The 19648-nt window shown below is 41.7% G+C and overlaps 2 protein-coding genes across 7 annotated transcripts; one reads left to right on the top strand and one right to left on the bottom strand.

Annotated features, from left to right (window-relative positions):
• The first annotated feature begins 11248 nt into the window (after positions 1-11248).
• On the top strand, positions 11249-13514 carry slc25a4 (solute carrier family 25 member 4). The gene is made up of 4 exons (XM_040187074.2): positions 11249-11521; positions 12174-12660; positions 12760-12900; positions 12999-13514. The coding sequence occupies exons 1-4, from the start codon at positions 11411-11413 to the stop codon at positions 13154-13156; spliced, it is 897 nt and encodes a 298-aa protein (XP_040043008.2). The 5' UTR covers positions 11249-11410; the 3' UTR covers positions 13157-13514.
• Positions 13515-13762: 248 nt separating this feature from the next.
• Positions 13763-19646, bottom strand: cfap97 (cilia and flagella associated protein 97). Of its 6 annotated transcripts, none has more exons than XR_013468800.1 (5): positions 18461-19646; positions 17050-17976; positions 16358-16638; positions 14228-14474; positions 13763-14038 (listed from the first exon to the last, which is right to left on the bottom strand). XR_013468800.1 is itself a non-coding variant. In XM_078109057.1 (5 exons), exons 2-5 carry the CDS (start codon positions 17951-17953, stop codon positions 13956-13958), a joined length of 1431 nt encoding a protein of 476 aa, XP_077965183.1. In that variant the 5' UTR covers positions 17954-17976; positions 18461-19646; the 3' UTR covers positions 13763-13955. The 6 variants fall into 6 exon arrangements, 4 of the variants coding, with proteins under 4 accessions (XP_077965183.1, XP_077965185.1, XP_040043006.2 ...); XR_013468799.1 differs by having other exon boundaries at positions 18347-18501; XM_078109057.1 differs by having other exon boundaries at positions 14312-14474.
• Positions 19647-19648: the final 2 nt, after the last annotated feature.

Raw genomic sequence — 19648 nt, 5'->3', positions numbered from 1 at the left:
CGCTCTCAAACATAACGCTTCAGTGGCAAAAGGAGAATATGAAAACCGACAACGGGCTCTTTAGGAACGTGAGAGGCCATGGGTGCGTGATGTGGTCAGACGGTCACAACTAAAAGGCACCTGACCGACTTGACGCCTCGGCCGAGTCTTTGCAGGGCCAAAGAGAAAAGGGTAAATAAAACCCAGTGGTCCTAATGTGCTCCCTGTGCGCTTGGCTGGACTCATGAGGGGCGAGCATGGGATGTTTGCCCTTTTGTCCGGCGGGATGACGGACGCTCCTCTGTGTCCGGGGCCAGCGCGGGGCCAACGAGGGGGGCGACCCCGGGGCGCCACAGGTCACTCCTCTGAGGTCACCATTAGAGCAACTGATCCGGGGAAAGTAAGTAAAGTAAAGTAATGAAGAAGAAGAAATGAGATTGCCAGCCGGTGAGGGTCGAAGACTTCATCTCAAGTCAAACTGAATGATTCTAAATTAAATGTTTTGTTGTGAATGTTGAATGTTGAGAGAACGCTTTTATTTGTGCCGAAAGATTTTTCATGGGGTGGGTGAATGAAGATAAAGCAGAGCCAAAGAAAGAGTCACAGAGAAACAATGTTAGCATTTTTTAAAATAAGAAGCAACATTGTAAATGCAGAGCTTGATTTTATTTTTAAGGGTTTAGTTTGTTTTTTTGTGGTCATCGTGGTGGTGGGCGAAGCGGTCGTGCGCTCAGTGACCTCACCGTGACCTTCACAGCATGGCTCCCATGTCCGACACCAAGAACATGATGCAGCACATCTAGGACTGTGGAAGAACAACCAGAAAGCAGTAAATCAGTTAGAAATAACGCTCGTCAAGCATCAAATGAGACTCAGCTGCCGGAAAAACTAACTTTTAGTTTGAGAGTGTTTAATGTTAAATACACAATTGTTAAAGGCAGTTTCTGCATGTATGAGGTTCAGTTTTCTGAGACAGTTCATTTCTCCATCATTCTGTTTTGTGGGCTTGTTGACTTTATATAACAGTGAAAGACGAAGGATGCCATGAAACAAATGTTCCCACACACATACATTTTTCAAGCCAGTCTTAAACCCCCAGGATGCACTTGTGGTTCGCAGCAATGTTATGAATGAAAGTTGTGTAGGTAATCAGGGGGATATTATAAGGGTTATGTTATAACCAGGATCAAAATGACCACACTGCAAACATCACAAGTGTCTGAATGCACAAGACTGGTGTTGAATGAGTAGAGTTATCATTTCCATTACACTTGTGCGTCAGGATCCAAGAAAGAAGAAAGAGTTCATTTTCTTTGTATGAAGGTTCAAACTATGCTTTTTCTTCTCCTAAAGTTAACTTTCAACATTCATTGATGGCAACTTCTGGCTGCCCGATTTTCCTGCAAACAGTCTTAATATTGAATTACCAGAAAAACTTTTATGTCATAAATATCAAACATTGTTTATATAATTTGATGTAACTTAGCGGCATCAGTCGTGCTCCCCTCTCAAACTCCCACTATCAGCACACAAAGAAGTGTTTTTTTAAACTCAACCTTGATACCCATTAGGAAAACAAACAAGGGCCCAAGAGTGCGTTATTCAGAGGTGTCTGCCACAGTCGAAGTTGGCAGCTCTGCCGCATTAAGATGCCAACACCGTGGGCGACTCTCGGGCTTCCCGAGGCGGAGCTGCGATCCATTCAAGCAACGATCAAACAAGCTGCTTCCCCGATTTTCACGTTGAAGGCCGAACAGAATCAGTTACACGTTGTTCGATGCGAGGAGATAATCCAGAAAAGGCCTTTGTTTGCCGCTGCTGTTCACTACGAAAGTACATGATTTTTGTATGTTTTCTTATTGTAAAGACGATATAGCACAGTTTGGAACAAATGTAATTGGATAAAAACTGTAGATAAATAGAGATATTACCAATATTCTTTCCTTGCCCTGTATTCGGAACAAGAATCTTAAAGAGGGTGATTATATTATCAAAACGACAAATACTGAGCTGAGTGATGATTTAGCTACATTTAGGACAAGACGCATTAATGAAATTAACATTCTTTTAAAGAAATCTGTATAATAGTTCCTACATAATTGTATTAAAATCAGATTTTTTTTTTTTCATATCGTAAAATCCTTACACTAAGAACAAATCAAACACGTTTAACATTAACAAAAGAGGGACAAGAAGTTTTTCTTTTCACTGCTACATGTTGTCTGCAAGAAAGACCCATCCATTTAAGACGTATTGAACGCAGAGCTGGGATGCCTGGGGAAACCCTAGTCTATGGGGGGTTTCATGGCGTATTCTCTGTTAAAATCCAGCGGCAGACTTAAAAAATAGAAGGATTAAAAACACCACAGCACAGGCCAGCGTTTGTGAGGAGAAGACACCCACAGATAACTTTCTGAATGGCTGCTTACGCGTCTCCTTTTCTCTCCCCATCATAAGATAGCAGAGGAGAGAAAAAGGACTAACAAGATGCACATTTTACATTGAAAACTGTTTTTGTTCCCCTCCTAATCTGGCCCACCATCTGAGAGGAAGGCTGCGCTAAAGAGCGGGGGGCTTTAATGGGAGGACGAGAGCCAACTCTGGGACACGGGAGGAGAAGGGGAGAGAAAAGGGGGAGGCAGGGGGTTGGTCTTTGGCTTTAAGGAGGGGATCAGTTGGGAAGTGTAGAATGGATGTTTCTTTTTCTCTATGGGGGGAACTTTGTATTTGACTGTTGTTTGTATCTGTCTTTCAGGGGGCCTGATCCCCGTGGGCCTGGGCAGAGAGATGCCTCTATATGTGTTAGCATGTGTGGAGAAGTGAGTGTGTCTATATCTGTGTGTGTGTGTGAGGCAGAGAGACTGATGGTGGGATCTACCCTCTTCTTTCCTACAGCTGCAGCTCAGCGGATTAACCGTCATCCACAAGGCAACATTACACAAGTAGCCTTTGAACAAAAGTCATGGATACTATTAATGATATGGTAATCCGTAATGGAGCTACCTCCCAGTAGTGATTATACTGACATGGGAAGAATGTCCAAGAGTCCTGGACGCAACTACCCAAACAACACTGTGGCTATTGTTGGAAAGGCCTGGTCTGAGGCCTGCACCTACGTCCAGTGGTGTCAGCAGACCAACAATCCCTTCCTCCTGCACACACACACACACACACACACACACACACACAAACTGCCCCCTGCTTTCTTGACACCCTTCCCTCTGCCCCAATCACCCTATGAATAAAAATGAAAACCCAAAAATGGATAGAGAGAAAGAGAGGGAGGGAAGGGGTGGGAGAAAAACAAAGTGTTTTTGCCAGGATCAGCCAGGGATTTCCCCCTATGTGGTTCCCACACACTGACTGGAGCTGGATCCCCCCTCTCCGTCTCTCCGGATGGTCCATCCTTTCTCCTCACAGCCGGGGAAGACCACACAAACACTAAATGATTTCACGATTTAATCTGGGACAGTGGTGGACGGGACGAGAGTTGAGTCAGTGCTCGGCTGCCACCAGCCAGTGGGGTGGGCGTGTTGTGGTGGTGGGTGGGTGGGTGGGTGAGAGGCCACTGTTTGCCTGGGTAAATGCTCTCGGTTGGACAGGCTGGGTCACAGCAGGGGTGTTTAACCCTAAAAATGTGTCCTTTTTAAACACAATTACCAATTTCTCTGTTCACTGCAGCCACTAATCCACTCTGATGTTGGTCCAGTTACTGAAGTGAACATACTCCAAGTGGAAAAAACGTCCGTGAGGAATCAACTGCGTAGAAATAAATAATACTTAGAGAAATTGTGTTCATCAGTTGAATGATTGATAACATGCGTATTTGGTAACTTATACAATTATTTTCCTCTTGCAGCTCAAAACATCGAGAGGGTTTTACCAGCTCATGGCTTTTAAAAAATATCTTTATCCTTATAAACATGATTTTAGATGAAAATTAATGCATTGCTTTTGTTTGGGGTCCCCAGATGTAAAAATATGGTACAATCCCATAGATATTATCTGTGCAAAATCTGTGATTGGTTTGGCAGTAATTTTTACAAAGCACTAAATCAAATCTACACCTTTGTGGGTTCTTAATAAGATCATATATATATATGTGTATATATATATATAGATTCCATTGAGAACATTTATTTTCTCATTATTTCGTTCATGTTGCTCTTCATTAAATTGGAGGCTTACAAGTGACGGGGTCAAGATTTTAAAATACATGGTCTCATATTTCCCAAAATGCAATAAATTCAATATCTCGGCTTGACACGAAGCAAAAACTTGACAGAGATACATTGGGTATAAATAAAATAGGTATGGTGGTGCCATGTTATCTTGTGGCACCATTGAGTAACATAAGTCTCGGTTGATATGTGTTAATCTGTACGTGTATGTATACGTGTTTGAAATTCAATTATAAATATGATATTACTTTTTTTAACTGTTATAACAGTTATAATACATGCATATTTAGAAAACGACATTTAAAATGCCACTTGTCAACTATTAGGCCGCCTCTGGATCGCTGGTCTTTGTAACAGCTCTGTTCTTGCTTGACTGATATGTCAAAGTTGAGGATACGGAGGAAAGAAGAGAATGAAAATGCCACACAGGCACTGACACAGGGATCAATCCGATTGGAATGATTTAGCATTTCTACGTTTTGAATAAAAATGAGTGCGCTAGACGGTGGAGCAGTTTGATTAGCGTGATTCTTAAGTCCCTCGAAGCCTTCACTGCCCTTTCTCTCTCTTCCGTCACTGCAAGAATAAAAGTCCTCTTTCTCTCTTTTCAGAAGTCCCTTGGTACCCTGGCTTTTTCCTCACTGTTGGTATTACAAAATCCCCATTGAAAACAACCCTTGTCACCTGTCAACTAAGCCAGGCTGGCTTGCTAGGTCTTTATCCTCAGCACATACACTCACACGTACACAGAGAATGACTCCCTGCCCCCAGCCCCATTTATGCACATATCCCCTACATTCATAGAAAATACATAGACACAGACACAACTGCAAATCCCAACCGCACACACACACACACACACACACACACACATACACACACGCCCACCCACTCACACATGCTCACACACTAAAACCACATGTCTGAGAGCTGTTACTATAGCAGTTTAAAATTCATTACCCTGTTCACTCCAACAAACGTCCACACTGGGATGGGCTGCTTTCAGCTGCCGCCCGAGACTTCACGCAACAAACGGGGCTCAAGCATCGAGTCGGGTCGAATTGGGCCACATTCAATCTTTTAATTTGTATAACAGCAGAACGTTTTAACAAATGACGATCTGTAAACTTCCTAGTGGTTAAATAACCTTACATTGATAATACTAGATTATTTAGAAATGTAAGTAGGTGTCCATTTATTAACGGCCTTTATAAAGTTATACTGTATACATGATTTAATGTACAATTCCATTCAAAAGTTTTCTTATTCAATTCAATGAGAAAGTGCAAACTTTTGACTGGTACCTTATTCACATTTTGGAATCTGAAATATTTGCATCGAATGAAATAATTGTTTATTTTTTCAAAACCATTGAAATGTGGTGCCACTTCCTGATAAGCGATATGTCCTAATGTGTTGATTTTTTCATTAATTAATCATAGAAATGTTTATAGATCAGCAATAAGCGTTCTGTGAAAAAGTTTTAACAAATGGCAGAAATAATGGCTAATTAAATATGACGTCTACAAAATGTTTGATTCTGTAGGAAGGATTCAATTACTTTCTAATAAGCCACCGAGTCTGCCTTTATAAACTTTATTAATTGAATTGAATTAAGAACCATATTCTTTCCCTTTTAGATAATCCGTGTAAATGGCAAATAAGATCTCAAAGAACAAAATGCACAAACCAAATCTGGAGATTCCAAAGTATTTTTCTTTTATTAAATGTGACTGATCTATAAAGCGTTATCGATGATGATGAGTTTGCAGAGATTTTCCTGATGAGTAGTATTTTTTACATTTCACTCATCATTTGGTGTTTAGCTGTGGGCATGTGTTGGGAATCGCGCCGCTGCCTCCCAAACTTCCCAAGACGACGGGGGCAGTGAGCATTTCCGTTGTTGACCATTGAAAACCTGCGCAGCAGCTGTACAAACCTGAGCTTAAGTCCCGAGTCGGGGCTTCACTAATGGGGCCGGATGGTGGATGGAGGGAGGAGAAAGGTGGGTGCCGGGCGGCGGAGGGGTTGTCTGGCCGGTGGCCGTGGAGAGAAGGTCACAGCAGAGGGTGGTCATCCGGCCCGGTCACTTAGCCTCGGCCCAGCAGCCGTTGCTCATTAACCCCGCTGACAGGAGCTCCCGTCATCGGGCAGCTTCGCCCCACACACGAAGGTCACGGGGTCAATCAGACCTCTCTCCGGCCATCGAATCAAGATGGGCGCACAAGCAGTGACTTATCCCCCAATCAAAGGGTCGGTGATGCATTGTCAATCACACTAACACAAGCACAACACACACACACACTGACAGAGAAACCCACATCCAAACAGATTGATTTATCAAAGGTGTAAAGGCTTTTTCGACTAATCTGCTTTTAAATTGTTCAGATAATCTTAAACCGTGTTTCAACAGAGACATCAGAATCATAATGACATAACATTTGGCTAAACGTGTGACGTTGTGAAAGGTGTTTTTACATTGAAATGATTTATTAAGCGAGGGGTGAAGCATGGCAAGTATTTGATCATTTGAGATTAAATCATAAAACACAAATATCTCTCTGGTCTCTTTTGAACCTTGTGAAAGATAATCTGCAGGAGAAAATAACAAATTACTTTTACTAGAAATTAATATTTCTTTTTAAAATTATTATCAAAAATTGCCTTTCACTTCTTCCCACACAAAAAAATTATCCTCGTTTAAAAAAAGAGTCCAAAACCCAAAGACCAATAACAGAAAACAGAGTAGAAGTGGATCCCCCAATTTCAGAAGCAGAAACTCACAGGAACACTGAATATTCTAATGATGAATTCATCAATTAATTGACGGATGGTTTCACTCACTAATGCGTTATTATGAATAATTATTGAACAAATGAAAACAATAAAGATATTAAGCGTGGCATGTGTTTTGGTTGTGTTTTGGAGTTTTACTTACTTGTTAAGGCTATTTTTTATATCTGGAAACTACAACACAGAGCTCATTATTTCTAAAAACCACCATCTGTATAATTTGGTGAAGTTTTTCTACCTGTCTGAAAGTGTTTTTATTCTGAATACAAAATGAACACAAAAGATGTTCTCTTCACAAGGAAGAAGAACCTCTGTGCAACATAATATACATGATAAAACCAATACATTTACATACCAGCACTATTACACAATATAGAGACACTGCAGGTTGAACTCTTGACAAGCTGTGTGACAAAGACTTCCTCGTTAAACATTTCAATTCAGAGTATTTCACAGCTAAAATGACCCCACTAATTTGGGACTAAGGGATATTAAGAGGGTCCGAAATCTGTTTTTGATGTTTGAAGAGGTTGTTGTCTGTCTGCGTAGAAGGAAGAGTGGATGAATGAATTCTCACACTCAAATGACCGGCAGCATCATCTTGAGAGTGCTACAAAATATATTACGGCTCTGAATCGATTAGCATCTCTCGGGCGACGGCCGGTCCAAGTGGATTCTTTCATTGTGAGTGAGAGATGAGTGCTGCAATTTAAAATGTTCCACACTTCGGTGTGAAGCCGACAAGGTGGAGGAACGTGAAGGGGATTAAAACGTCACTGCAAGGAAATGAGAGTTTTTTGTTCAGGCCTAATGCTGTCTTGTGGGGGTTGTTAACAAAATTGCTATAGCTGCATTTGCATCCATACGTAGGATGCATAGTGGAAAACAGGTTCTGAAAAAGTTCTGGCTTCTTTAAACGTTGTTGTGTCCAGAACAATGAACAATTTAAGCATTTATTTTTACTAAATGGGGTGATTTATTTTTTTATGAACAGAGAAGGCCAACAACTCATCTAAAAAGAAATAACATCTGCAATTATCTAATTACAGAAACAGACACACTCTCTCTCTCTATGTTTTCTATTTGTTTTAACTCTTTTTTCATTATCTTCCAAAAGACTTTTTAAAGCCTGAAAATGGACTGTGAGCAAAGTTTACTTTATCTAACACATCCAATTAGGGGAAGATAATCTGTGAAGGAGCCGTCTGCAGTGCTGCTTCTCAGCCCCAAATTCACAGCTTAAGAACAAACATTGGGACACTTCTGAACCCTGGAAACTCCTGAATCATCAGAAGCAACTGCAACACTTAGTGTTGTTGAAGTACTTTCTTTTCACACACGTAAATGTGTATATCTGATGCTAATGACACGTAAGAGTGCACAGAGATTTAATATGGAAATAAGTGTCTTTAAAGGAACAGTCTGAGGGAATTTTATATATATACAGTACTGTATGTTTTCTTTAGTGTATAATCACCTAAAAATATGAATGGTTATGTTTTTGTTACATGACTCTCTCTCTCTCTCTGAAACTCACACGTGTGCGTTTCACTCACCTTGTCAGCCTCTGAAACGTGTGTTGAAAACAGGCCAACAGCCAAAATTAACCAGAAGAGGGGAAACACTTAAATAATCTCCTCCCTCCTGAGTCTCAGAGAGCTGTCACATCGCTCGGGGGACTCAGTGTGGATCCCAGCCTGCTGGATTTGGGGATTGTATTAACATTATGACTTTAACCAGGAGACTCGTGGGATCGAGCATTGTGAGGGAATAAACAGCCAACATGAGCTCCTTTATGGGGGGGGACTGAGCTTTTGTTGAACCATCCTTTTTGTTCTCTGTTGGTTAATTATTCTTGTATTATCACATAGTATATATATATATATATATATATATATATATATATTAAATAATCCACAACTACTAGACTGCTTCAATTTTATTCTCAGTTTCACCATCCTGTTGCCTAAAATACTCGCTGGAGTACCAAATGTGTATCAATCTATGAGACTATAACACTATATTTAACGGAACAAATTAAAATATTTATGACTTCAGAAGGAACTGAAGGGCTTGGTTAGACATACTTGTTTTGGGTCTTTAGATGGGATTTTCTGACAATAAGACGAATATTACTACAGCGCATTACCCTTTGTAAATAGCACAAAGATATCCAAATAAACAAGCAAATTATTTTCAAATAAATAAAGACAAAATCTTGATAGTAACTTTTATTGAATCCATGTGCTGCATCTGTGCAGACCATTTAAACTTTTTGCTGTGTTAAAACTACTACGTTATTTTTACTATAAAAAAAACGGAAAATTCACATTTTGAATTAGTTTATAGAATATTTAAATCTCACTGAGAAATTCAGACTAAATCCCATGCTGGAGTTAGAAGCAACCAGTGCTCCGATAGGCTGGTGAGTTTTGACCCTAATATCTGCGGTTTTAACCCTGTCTGACACTCATAATCTCCATTATCTTTGAGTCTCTACTCGTCTGAGATCTAAGGTCTAAGACGGTAGGGGACCCGAGGAATAAAGAGATTCTCGTCACAGTTACTTCTTAACAGATAAAATCAGTGACTGTATTGGTGTTGGAGCTTTGCGTAACGGCTTTGCTTATGTGCGTGTTTATGTGTGTGGTGGGGGGGGGGTGAAACTGTCTGACACCTGCAGCTCTTCATACTCAAAATGCAAATCCAAGCCCACAACCCCTCCTTCAATCTCCAAGATCCAAGGTTACTGAGCAACGACTTTTGCAAATCTAGATCAGATTTAAATAAAATTATGAAAAAGAGTTTCAACGGCATTAAACAAGTTACATTTGTTTCTAGACATAACACAAGAAGCTAATCTTCTGATGTTCAGCCCAACATACACACATACATACATACATACATACATATATATTTTTAGTGGATCACGTGAGCAGCCGTTGGTTGATTTAGAAAAAGAAAAATACTTTTGGGAAATACTAGAAGAGGCAAATTTGCAAATACAAAACTCCCCGAGATAATAATCATACACACTGTGATAATAATCCAGAAAATTGGAGAAATGAAACGTCAAATCCCAAAAGTAGCTTGATATGGATATTAATAACTGTAAACTTACAACAACGACATTAGACCAGCTATTCGCTGACAGTTCAGAATGAAGACGCGGAAATTGTGAATCAGGTCCAAGTGCTCTGAACCTGCAAACACTAGGACGTTACCAAAGGCAGGTGCAAGCCCCCGTGTCAGCAAGCATCTGCCTGACTGAAGTGCTCACGTGACCAAGATTGCTGAATCCCCAACCAGCTCCGAGGCTGGATGCCTTGCAGCTGGGCCTGACCTCTGACCTGGCTGGTGGGGGCAGCTGAAGAACATTTCCCTGTGGGGAACCAGTAAAGTAGTGCGTTATTTGTATTGTTGTGAGTGGGGTGTGGAGTAACTCCGGGAAAGCACCTGTTTCACTGGGTACAACATTTGCACCCTGGGGGCCTCGGCGATGCCCTTTAATGTAAACAAGCTCTCTGGTGCCACCCGCTGACTAGACAGCACAACACAGACGCACGGGGCTGGGAAATAGAACCACAACCAAAGACAATTTTAGATGAGCATTAAACCAGTTTTCTGTCTAAGTTTTCTATCTAAGCAACACAAAGGATCAAGTCTCAATGTTTTTTTTAAATCAACCTTTAAAACCGGGTCTATCACTACCTACACTACTTAAGTAATACTCTATAAAACAAACAAGAACAACTTCGTAAGACTCTGTGGCATGATAACATTGTCTTATTATACAGGCTTTTATCAAAGGTCTGTATTCATTTAATTGTCCCGTTAGGAAACTTCTTGAATCCTGTGAATCAACCCAGTCACGCAGCGCCGCCACGTGGCAGCGAGGTGGTAATTACATTCCTATGACGACGGACCTGGTAAAACCACTTCAAACGTAACTTATTTAATTGTCTCATCATGCTTTTTTTAATTAAATGAGCATTTATTTTTATACATTTTTGAATGCTTATAGTTGTAAAATCAATATCGCAATTGTTTTATTCCTATTAGAGAACACTTCATATGTAGCGGTCCAGCACCCTCGTTTTCTATGGATGAAGATGCTTAATTTGTTAAGCAGAAAGTAAGGCAAACACTTGCTTAGAATATAGTACAAATAACTCTATGTTTTAGTAATAATTTAACCACACATATTGTGTCATTTAAACGTCTCCGGCTTCTCCTGACTTCAGGAACATGGCGCACGTGCTGACCTTCCACCTCGGATCCCGCCTCGTTTCTCCGTTTGGTGAAACGCAAAACCATCACGCACATTTCTCGCGATACCTGGCGCACATATATGCGGGCAGATTGGCAGGCCTCGGCCACTTGGATGTGCGTCGGGTGTCCTCGAGGAGCTTTGGGTCAGCGACGGTGTCTCATATCTGCACAAGAAAGATCCAACCATGTCGGACGCGGTGGTTAGTTTCATAAAGGACTTTTTGGCCGGTGGCATCGCCGCTGCCATCTCCAAGACAGCTGTTGCTCCGATTGAGAGAGTGAAGCTGTTGCTGCAGGTAAAATAATGGAACCATCCAATGCCAAAAGCATGGCCGCATGGTCGTTATTTTATGCGCAAAGTGTGCGTGGGTGTTGTCTTACTGATGAACCAAACGTTGAGATGTAAACCTGGAATGGGTGTTTGTATAAACGGAGCTGTGCACGGTGTGAATTCTCGTAGGAATGTGAAGTCAAGGCGCGCGTCAGAGGTCCGCGGTCAGTGCGGAGATGGTTTTACGCACTGGACTTTGCAAAGTTGCTGCCATGAGTGACAAGATCTCCATATGTCGATCGGACCCTAACAGTAGTTTGTGAGCTACTTTGTGTGTTTATTAAGCAAATTGTTAGTCCAATGTAACAGATGGCCGCATAATATTTGGTGAAAAGGGAATTGCTAAATTTAACTTGAACTATGTAATCTAATACACAGCTGATTCTCAAGTGACAGGAGTGTGCTTGTAGACTGATGGAGGTCTGCAACTACTCACAGTAATGCATGGACGAAAAATATTATGCGAATGATATCGAAGTTATTTAAAATGAAAAACAAAGCAATATATTCTGCTGTTAATGGAAAATTGTCCAAGGATAAAGTTCCTTTGCTCAGCGTTTTAAACGAAAATGTATAGGTGTTTTTACTTAATTACTTTGTATTGTCTTTACCTGTAGGTCCAGCATGCCAGCAAACAGATCACTGCAGAGATGCAGTACAAGGGAATCATGGACTGTGTGGTAAGGATCCCGAAGGAACAGGGCTTTATTTCCTTTTGGAGAGGCAACCTGGCCAACGTGATTCGTTACTTCCCCACCCAAGCCCTCAACTTTGCCTTCAAAGACAAGTACAAGAAGATCTTCCTCGGCGGCGTGGATCAAAAAACACAGTTCTGGCGTTACTTCGCCGGTAATCTCGCATCTGGCGGTGCGGCCGGGGCGACCTCGCTCTGCTTCGTCTATCCTCTAGACTTCGCCAGAACCAGACTGGCTGCCGACATCGGTAAGGGCGCCGCCGGGAGGGAGTTCAGCGGTCTTGGAAACTGCCTCAGCACTATCTACAAAACCGATGGCCTCAAGGGTCTTTACCTGGGATTCAACGTGTCGGTGCAGGGTATAATCATCTACAGGGCGGCCTATTTCGGATGCTTCGACACAGCCAAAGGTGCGCACATCTGGTCGATTTGAACAGATTTTTTTAAACTAGTGTGTTTATTTTATATTTTGACTGATGAGCTGATGATCTAACTCCTCCCTCGTGCAGGTATGCTGCCAGATCCCAAGAACACGCACATCTTCATCACCTGGATGATCGCCCAGACTGTCACCGCTGCAGCCGGTATTGTCTCGTACCCCTTCGACACCGTCAGACGTCGTATGATGATGCAGTCTGGACGCAAAGGAGGTGAGCCTCACTCATGCTTGTGCCACATATACAGTAGATGCATTATACGCTCTCTCTGTGAGCATTGTGATTCACTGTCCACGTCTCCGTGTCCACAGCTGACATCATGTACAAGGGCACCATCGACTGCTGGAAGAAGATCCTCAAGGACGAAGGGGGGAAAGCCTTCTTCAAGGGTGCCTGGTCCAACGTGATCAGAGGCATGGGCGGCGCCTTTGTGTTGGTGCTGTACGACGAGATCAAGAAGTACACATAAACTTTGTAATCTCCCTAGTGCACAAGGAAAGCCTTCACTTGTTTAAGTCTTAATTCTTGTGATAGAATGATAAGCGTGTAGTGGATTACAATCCAGGCATGTAGTGTACAGGTATACCTGATATGGGTGCACATGCCTCCTCAGAAATCTGTATATATCCACGATGCACAAACAGTTTCTTCTGTGTGTCGCAGTCAAGCCGGTGTTTCAGTGGAGATATTGTGATGGTTTGAGGTATGACGTCACCACCCGTCATACGTCAGTCAGTTGGTCCATGTTTCATTATCCTGTGACTGCTCTGAGCCATGTATCCCACCTAACACATTATTTTATTAAGAATAAAGATGTATCAGTCTAATAGTCCAGTGATTTTGATGCATGCTCTGTTCTACAGTTGAATTCCTTTTCCCAGCAGAAGTTATAGTAACACAAATGATGTTTTAGAGCCATCATGCACAAGGATGCGCAAACTGAAGCAGCTAAATGGAATACAGCCATCATTGATTTAGATATATAGTTAGAAATATATATTGAGCAACCACTCCCATTACAAAACAACCTGTAGTGGTACAGTTATACAAAAAACAGAATATGCGTTACACCAACTTAATAGTTAAAATATCTTTATTGTTTTAAAAACATAACTTTTCAACATGAACAGTATAAATGGAAAGATTTGATGGAAGGTTTCTCTCTGAACCGGTTTATTGTTATTTAACACAGCTGTCAAAGTGTAGCACATTCTTTACAAAAATAAAGCAAAGTAGCCTAAGAAAGTAAATGTCCAGGCTGCCCCCGTCTAGGGTAAGGGAATTTTCCTGAAGTTATTAGTGGAAACCGCTCTGGAGCTTTGTTGGGTGGAACTGGCTGGCCTGGGACCTGCTGGTGTAAACGACAGAGGGACATGTTCATATTATAGAGCAACTGTGTTATCATCAAATCACAAAGCTATTGTACCTTTTGCAGGTTGGGGTTGACCACACCAACCCCAACAAGTCATTATACATTAGGTACAGTACAGGTAAACACACACAAACTATCAGTTCATCAGAGATTTATTAAAAGAGCTACCTTTAAATGTCTGCTATTCTTCTTTAATCTCTGCAGCATTTTGAACACAGCAAAAGCTGGCGGACCCAGAACCGAGCTAAACACCTGGGGGGGTCTTGCTGGTGGACCTGTCTGACTTTGTGGTGGACATAGAGGCGGGGTACGAAGGCGCTCCCATGATTGTGGCGTGCTGCTGGTAGTCCATCAGTTGTTCAGCGCGCTTTAGGCCGGGTGTTGGCTTGACGGACTCCAGCCTCTTCAAGAAAGCCTGAAAGAAACACAACCACATTATTTTACCTAGTAGGTACAAATGCTAATTTTGTTGGCAAAAAAAAATCTGGTTCTAGTGAAATTTTAGGATAATTCTCGGGTTCAACTTGAAAAGCTACGTCAACTTATTTTAAGCTGTATTGGAAACATTTACAAACTTTCAGCCGTTTTCAATAAAAAAAATAAACGTACCTCGAAGTTCACCAGGGCTTGGTTTCAAAGACCTGACTTAGACCACATAGAAAATCGCGATTTGAAGACGGCGGCTGCAGCGTGCAAACCCAAGATCTTTAGCGAGCTGGAGGCCATGGGCTATAATTAATGGGCCAAACTCAGCAGCGCGGCCAGAACCTGCCGTCTGGCTACGCATCAGGTCATAACAGCATTCTAAAGATTTTTCTAGCATTTGATTGAGACCTTCACTGAAAATGTATACGATTCTGGATTTTTACCAACAAAACCCAGAATCTGAATAAATAGTCGCCATTCTACAGAAATCATAACGGTTTCTTCAGCAAACACAGTCGAACAGCATGAGGCAAAAAAGACGAGTGGCTGGATGTCACACGTGGAGTCACACTCCCACAATCACGCTAGGCAGAAAACCCTCAGAGAGCAAATGGCACATAAGGCCACGCAGTTCAAAAAAAGCTCAACAGTCAACAGATTTTCTTCTACGTCCACCAGAGGTCATAAAAGGGCTCTGACGGTTTCTACGTGCAGACTGTCCACCCACTCTGGTGTACAAATAGTTTCAGAATTGATCAATTTTCAGAACAATCAAAAATATAATTTGCCAATCTTGAAATACACAGAACTAGTTCTACTTGTGCAGGACTAATAGGGTGTCTTACATGTGTGACGTGTGGGGTGGACACACCGATCACACGGCAGATTCAGTTACTTCCCTCTAAGAATAGAGAATGTGAAAAGCACTCCCGACGACGCAGAGAGATGGACGCAGGAGAGAGAACAGTCTGTCCTAAAAAGGAGTGGAACACATTCCCGGAAAAAAAACTGCAACCAGCTTTAATGTAATATCCATAATCAGCATTAGTGACATGTGAAAATATCAGTGGAAAAATGGATTAAAGTGTTTCTTCTTTTCACTTTTCTGTCTGTCAATGGCTGCTAGTTGTAATTGACAGAAACAATTTAAAACAGTGCTTTTTTGTTGTTGCTTCCATCACAAAGTGGTCCAGCACAGTCAAGACATCCAGTGAGCGGCCAGAGCTGCAGACGCTGGTCTGTCTTATAACGCCAATCTGTGACGTTGCCCTGCCACCTGCTGGCATCTGTCAAAGTCCGTCCGTGTCCGCTTTCAGGGGTGGTAAACTTTATTCAAGACAACGTTGTAGTGTCCTTAAATAAATGTATAGTATTAAGTGATAAAGCTGCAGAAAATCACACAGGCTAAAAGTTACATAAACACGTTTTTCCTATTGTATCACTAATAACTTAAACTAGGTAAGTTGCATAGCCTTCCAGAAGATGTTCGGTCTTCCTCTACAATTGATTTAAAACAAATTACAAGTAAAAAAATAAACGTTCATGTGACACACCAACATTTTTTGGTGAAGATCCCTGACGCAGTAATAATTTGATGGGAATCAAGCCAGCTATAAGCCATCTGCAAAAAATGATATATTTCTAGAGACACAGCAGCACCAGCAGCACCTACTGCCTGAGGTCTAATCAATTATGTTACATTTTATTGTATGTTGCCGTTCTAAAATGTATCAGTTCAGTTTGTCTTATCTGGTCCGAAGAAATAATAAACTGAAGAATTAGAGGGACAGGACTGTCTATACCTATACTAAAGTTTAGAGTTTAGTTTTGATATGAAATTGAGCGTCAATCCAGACAGGAGGCAAAACTCACCAAGTTTTCCCTCTCGATGCGTTGCTGTTCCCGTTGCCTGTTGAGTGCGCTGTGAGAGAGGCGACTACGAGGCAACTTGCTGGCCACAGGAGTTTTCTTCCCCTCTTTACTTCCTGGTCTGGGCCCCGGAGACTGGCGTGAAAGCTCACGGAGAAGACGCTGGTTCTCCCGATCTATGCGCTGCACCTCATCATTGGTGAACGAGTAGTTCTTCCGGTTTCTTGCCCCAGTACTGCAGAAAACCAGTTTCCCTCCGAGCTGACTCTCTGAACCCAGGGAGTCTGATTGGTGAAGAGGACATTTATAATAACTTCTGAATCTCCCTTTTGAAAAAAGAGTTATTGTTTTTTTATGCCATGTTGAAAAGATTTGTATATGGTGTTAAAATCAAAAAATGAAAACATTTGTAATTATATTTGTTTAAGTCTGGGACTGAAGTCAAAGCTCTTCATTTAAAATGTGTTGTAATATGTTATGTTATATTCTTATGGTTATGTTATGTTATGGTGTGAGAGAGGTGTCATCCAAAATACACACACACACACACACACACTTACACACACACACACACACACACACACACACACACACACACACACACACACACACACACACACACACACACACAGTGTTGGGAACAGTGGTATAAAACAAAGAGCATAGAAAACTGACAGACAGGCAGTTTCACTCACACTCATCCACATCCTGATCCGAGTCCTCATCCGGGCGCATGATGCTCAGGCCACTGGAGGGCCCACTCTCCATCCGCTGTGGCTCTTCAGCTTCTGTGTGGTTCAAGTCCAATGACTGCAGAGGGCTGATGTCAGGAGAAGAGAGGGGGCTCACATCTGTCACGGTGTCCTCCGACTCCTCTGTACGGCTCGTAGGCCTGTCCCGAGATCCTGCGGAGCCCCCTGGGGTCTTTCTCCCTCCAGGGGATGAGGAAGGCTTTCTGGGTCTGGGAAGGGCGGGAGAATCTACACGGCTTCTCCCATTTCTGCTCGTACAGGAGCTCTCTGAGTCTGCATCAATGCTGCTCTCAGTTGAATCGGGGGATGGACTACGGATGTGACGATTTCTTATCTGTTTTTTCGGAGATTGTTTCTTTTGTTTGGCTGGCAATGAATCTTCTTCATACTCACTTGAGCTCTGGCTGTACACAATCTTACAATCTACCTCCTTGGCCTCATCCAATAGCTCCAAAAGTGTTCCGTTGTGCCTTTTAGACTGAAAATTAGAGTTTGCGTCACCATCACTGTTATATATACGCATATGTTCGGCTTTATCAGTTCCAGAGGCAAATGATGATGATACACCCTCTTCTATTAATTGAGAGTGGTTCTCTGTATTTTCTGCTCTGATGCTACTGTTGTCTTTGACTAGCTTTAGAGGTATTTTTGTCCCATCAGTCCTTGGAGGGCAATCTTTGTTTTTTTCCGTCTGTTTCGCATGTAGCCTCTCAGGTGCTGGTGGTCTCTCCTCTTTAGCATTCCAGCCTCTCTCAGTGTTTTCCACTTTGTCTCTGCTGCTGTCATCACAGTCACTGTCGAAAAACGAATGATCCACTTCACCTTCTAGTTCACCGTGATGGAACATGGCAGACGTCCTCAACACTAAACCTATGAAGTGGTGAAAGGTAGAGATGTGAGTCGAGTGCAAATCAAAGGACTCGTGTTTCAACCGACCAGTACAAATTACAACGTTTAAAAACAAGCTGTGTTTTACTATCAAAATTAGAATGAAATATGTAAACACAATTTATGGTAAAGGCACTTCAGACTTTTCACCGTGTAGAATGGTAATACGTTTTGTCACGAAAGCTAAGCATATTTTAAATAGAGAAACAATAACGCTACTTTCAACTTTAATAACGTTGAGTTGGCTAGAGTATATTAGCTAAATTAGCTAACGTCATCTTAGTCCAACTGTGTTAGATAACGTTAGTTGCTTCGGTTAGCTAACTTTAGCTGAAAGACAACAAAGTATTACCTGGCAAATCGTAACAGTCACGTTACAGTTGCATTTACTTCAAGAAGCAGTTTGAATGTAAAGAAAAGCTTCACTGAAAAACAATATTCTTCAGCGGGATAGAGGAGAGGCTACCTTTTCGTCAACGTGACGGTGTCTGGTAGCTAAGCGACGTCACTTCCTGGCAACGGTTTAACATGGCAACCCATTGGCTCAGAGTCGTATAAAGAGAGAGTCGCGTTAACGGAAGTTCAAACGAGGGGTCGTCACGTATCACATTCACGTTATCTCGTTCCACGAACTTCTTGGTAACAATTTAATTGCATAGATAGACAGAACTGTGATTTTCATTTATTAGTAGACAATGTATTAATTCCATTATATTCAATATTCATATAGAGTAATGACTAAATACATCCATATACATATCATATAGTTATATACATTGTGTGTGTTTTTAAAGCAAATTGTGCTCATATTTGTTTTGATGCTCTGCCTTGTTGACATATTGTAGACTATAGTTACATTGTAGCCTTTAAAGGAACAGTGTGTGATATTTATTGGTGAGGTTGCAGATTGGAAGCAACAACACACCCCTTTGTTTACCCATCCCCTTCCAAACGTGTCAGAGTATTAATATCTTCTCTAGTCAGAAACAGTAATCCTTGTAAACACAAAATATTTCATCAAATGGGAACCGAAACAACATTTTATAGTCCAACAGGGCTTAGGCTGTTAACTCTAAGCAGTAAAACATGGTAACTGTCAGCCTCTCAGCGGCACCATATACACAGTATACAATCTTACAGAGGAAAGAAATGAAAATAAATCACACTGCTGTGATTTGTGTTTTTCAGCTAAATGTCTAAACAACTTAGCCACATCAATAACCAGAAAGGAGAGAGGAATAGACTAGAGGACATTTAGTTTTGCCTTTGGGATCTATTATACCAAAGTAACTGCTCCCCCTAGTGCATACCCACTAGCAAGAAAGGGGATTATCTGAAGGCGCGTCCCCTGACATTATAATTAGTCACGGGTTTTCTGTTAATAACATTGTTAGACCTAGAAGTGACACACACTAATGAAATGCCAATGTCCCAGGACAATAGGTCTTGGGTGAATCTATCGTATAAACCTGTGTCTGGTCACTGTCATAGAATTTACATGTCTATGCCGGATGGGTAGAGATGGGGATTGAGTGGGGGTTATTTCTGTGGCACTCCCAGCTACACAATCAGCCCATGGAGAAGAAATCACAAAGAGTGACAATACGTTTCTGGAAAATGAACTTTCCCGTCTAAGCTCTAAAGACTTCTAAGA

Source organism: Gasterosteus aculeatus, chromosome 9, assembly GCF_964276395.1.
Source record: "Gasterosteus aculeatus chromosome 9, fGasAcu3.hap1.1, whole genome shotgun sequence".
NCBI classification, from domain to species: Eukaryota; Metazoa; Chordata; class Actinopteri; order Perciformes; family Gasterosteidae; genus Gasterosteus; species Gasterosteus aculeatus.
This window is presented reverse-complemented; position numbering and strand designations above follow the sequence as displayed.

Bases quoted from the DNA above. Each gene is read 5' to 3' on its own strand.
- slc25a4 (XM_040187074.2), top strand. From the start codon at position 11,411: ATGTCGGACGCGGTGGTTAGTTTCATAAAGGACTTTTTGGCCGGTGGC. The intron at 11,522-12,173 runs GTAAAATAATGG...CTTTACCTGTAG, and splicing joins GAGTGAAGCTGTTGCTGCAG to GTCCAGCATGCCAGCAAACA. The intron at 12,661-12,759 runs GTGCGCACATCT...TCCCTCGTGCAG, and splicing joins ATGCTTCGACACAGCCAAAG to GTATGCTGCCAGATCCCAAG.
- cfap97 (XM_078109057.1), bottom strand. From the start codon at position 17,953: ATGTTCCATCACGGTGAACTAGAAGGTGAAGTGGATCATTCGTTTTTC. The intron at 14,475-16,357 runs GTGAGTTTTGCC...TGTTTCTTTCAG, and splicing joins GCATCGAGAGGGAAAACTTG to GCTTTCTTGAAGAGGCTGGA. The intron at 14,039-14,311 runs GTGTTTAGCTCG...CGTTTACACCAG, and splicing joins CACCAGCAAGACCCCCCCAG to CAGGTCCCAGGCCAGCCAGT.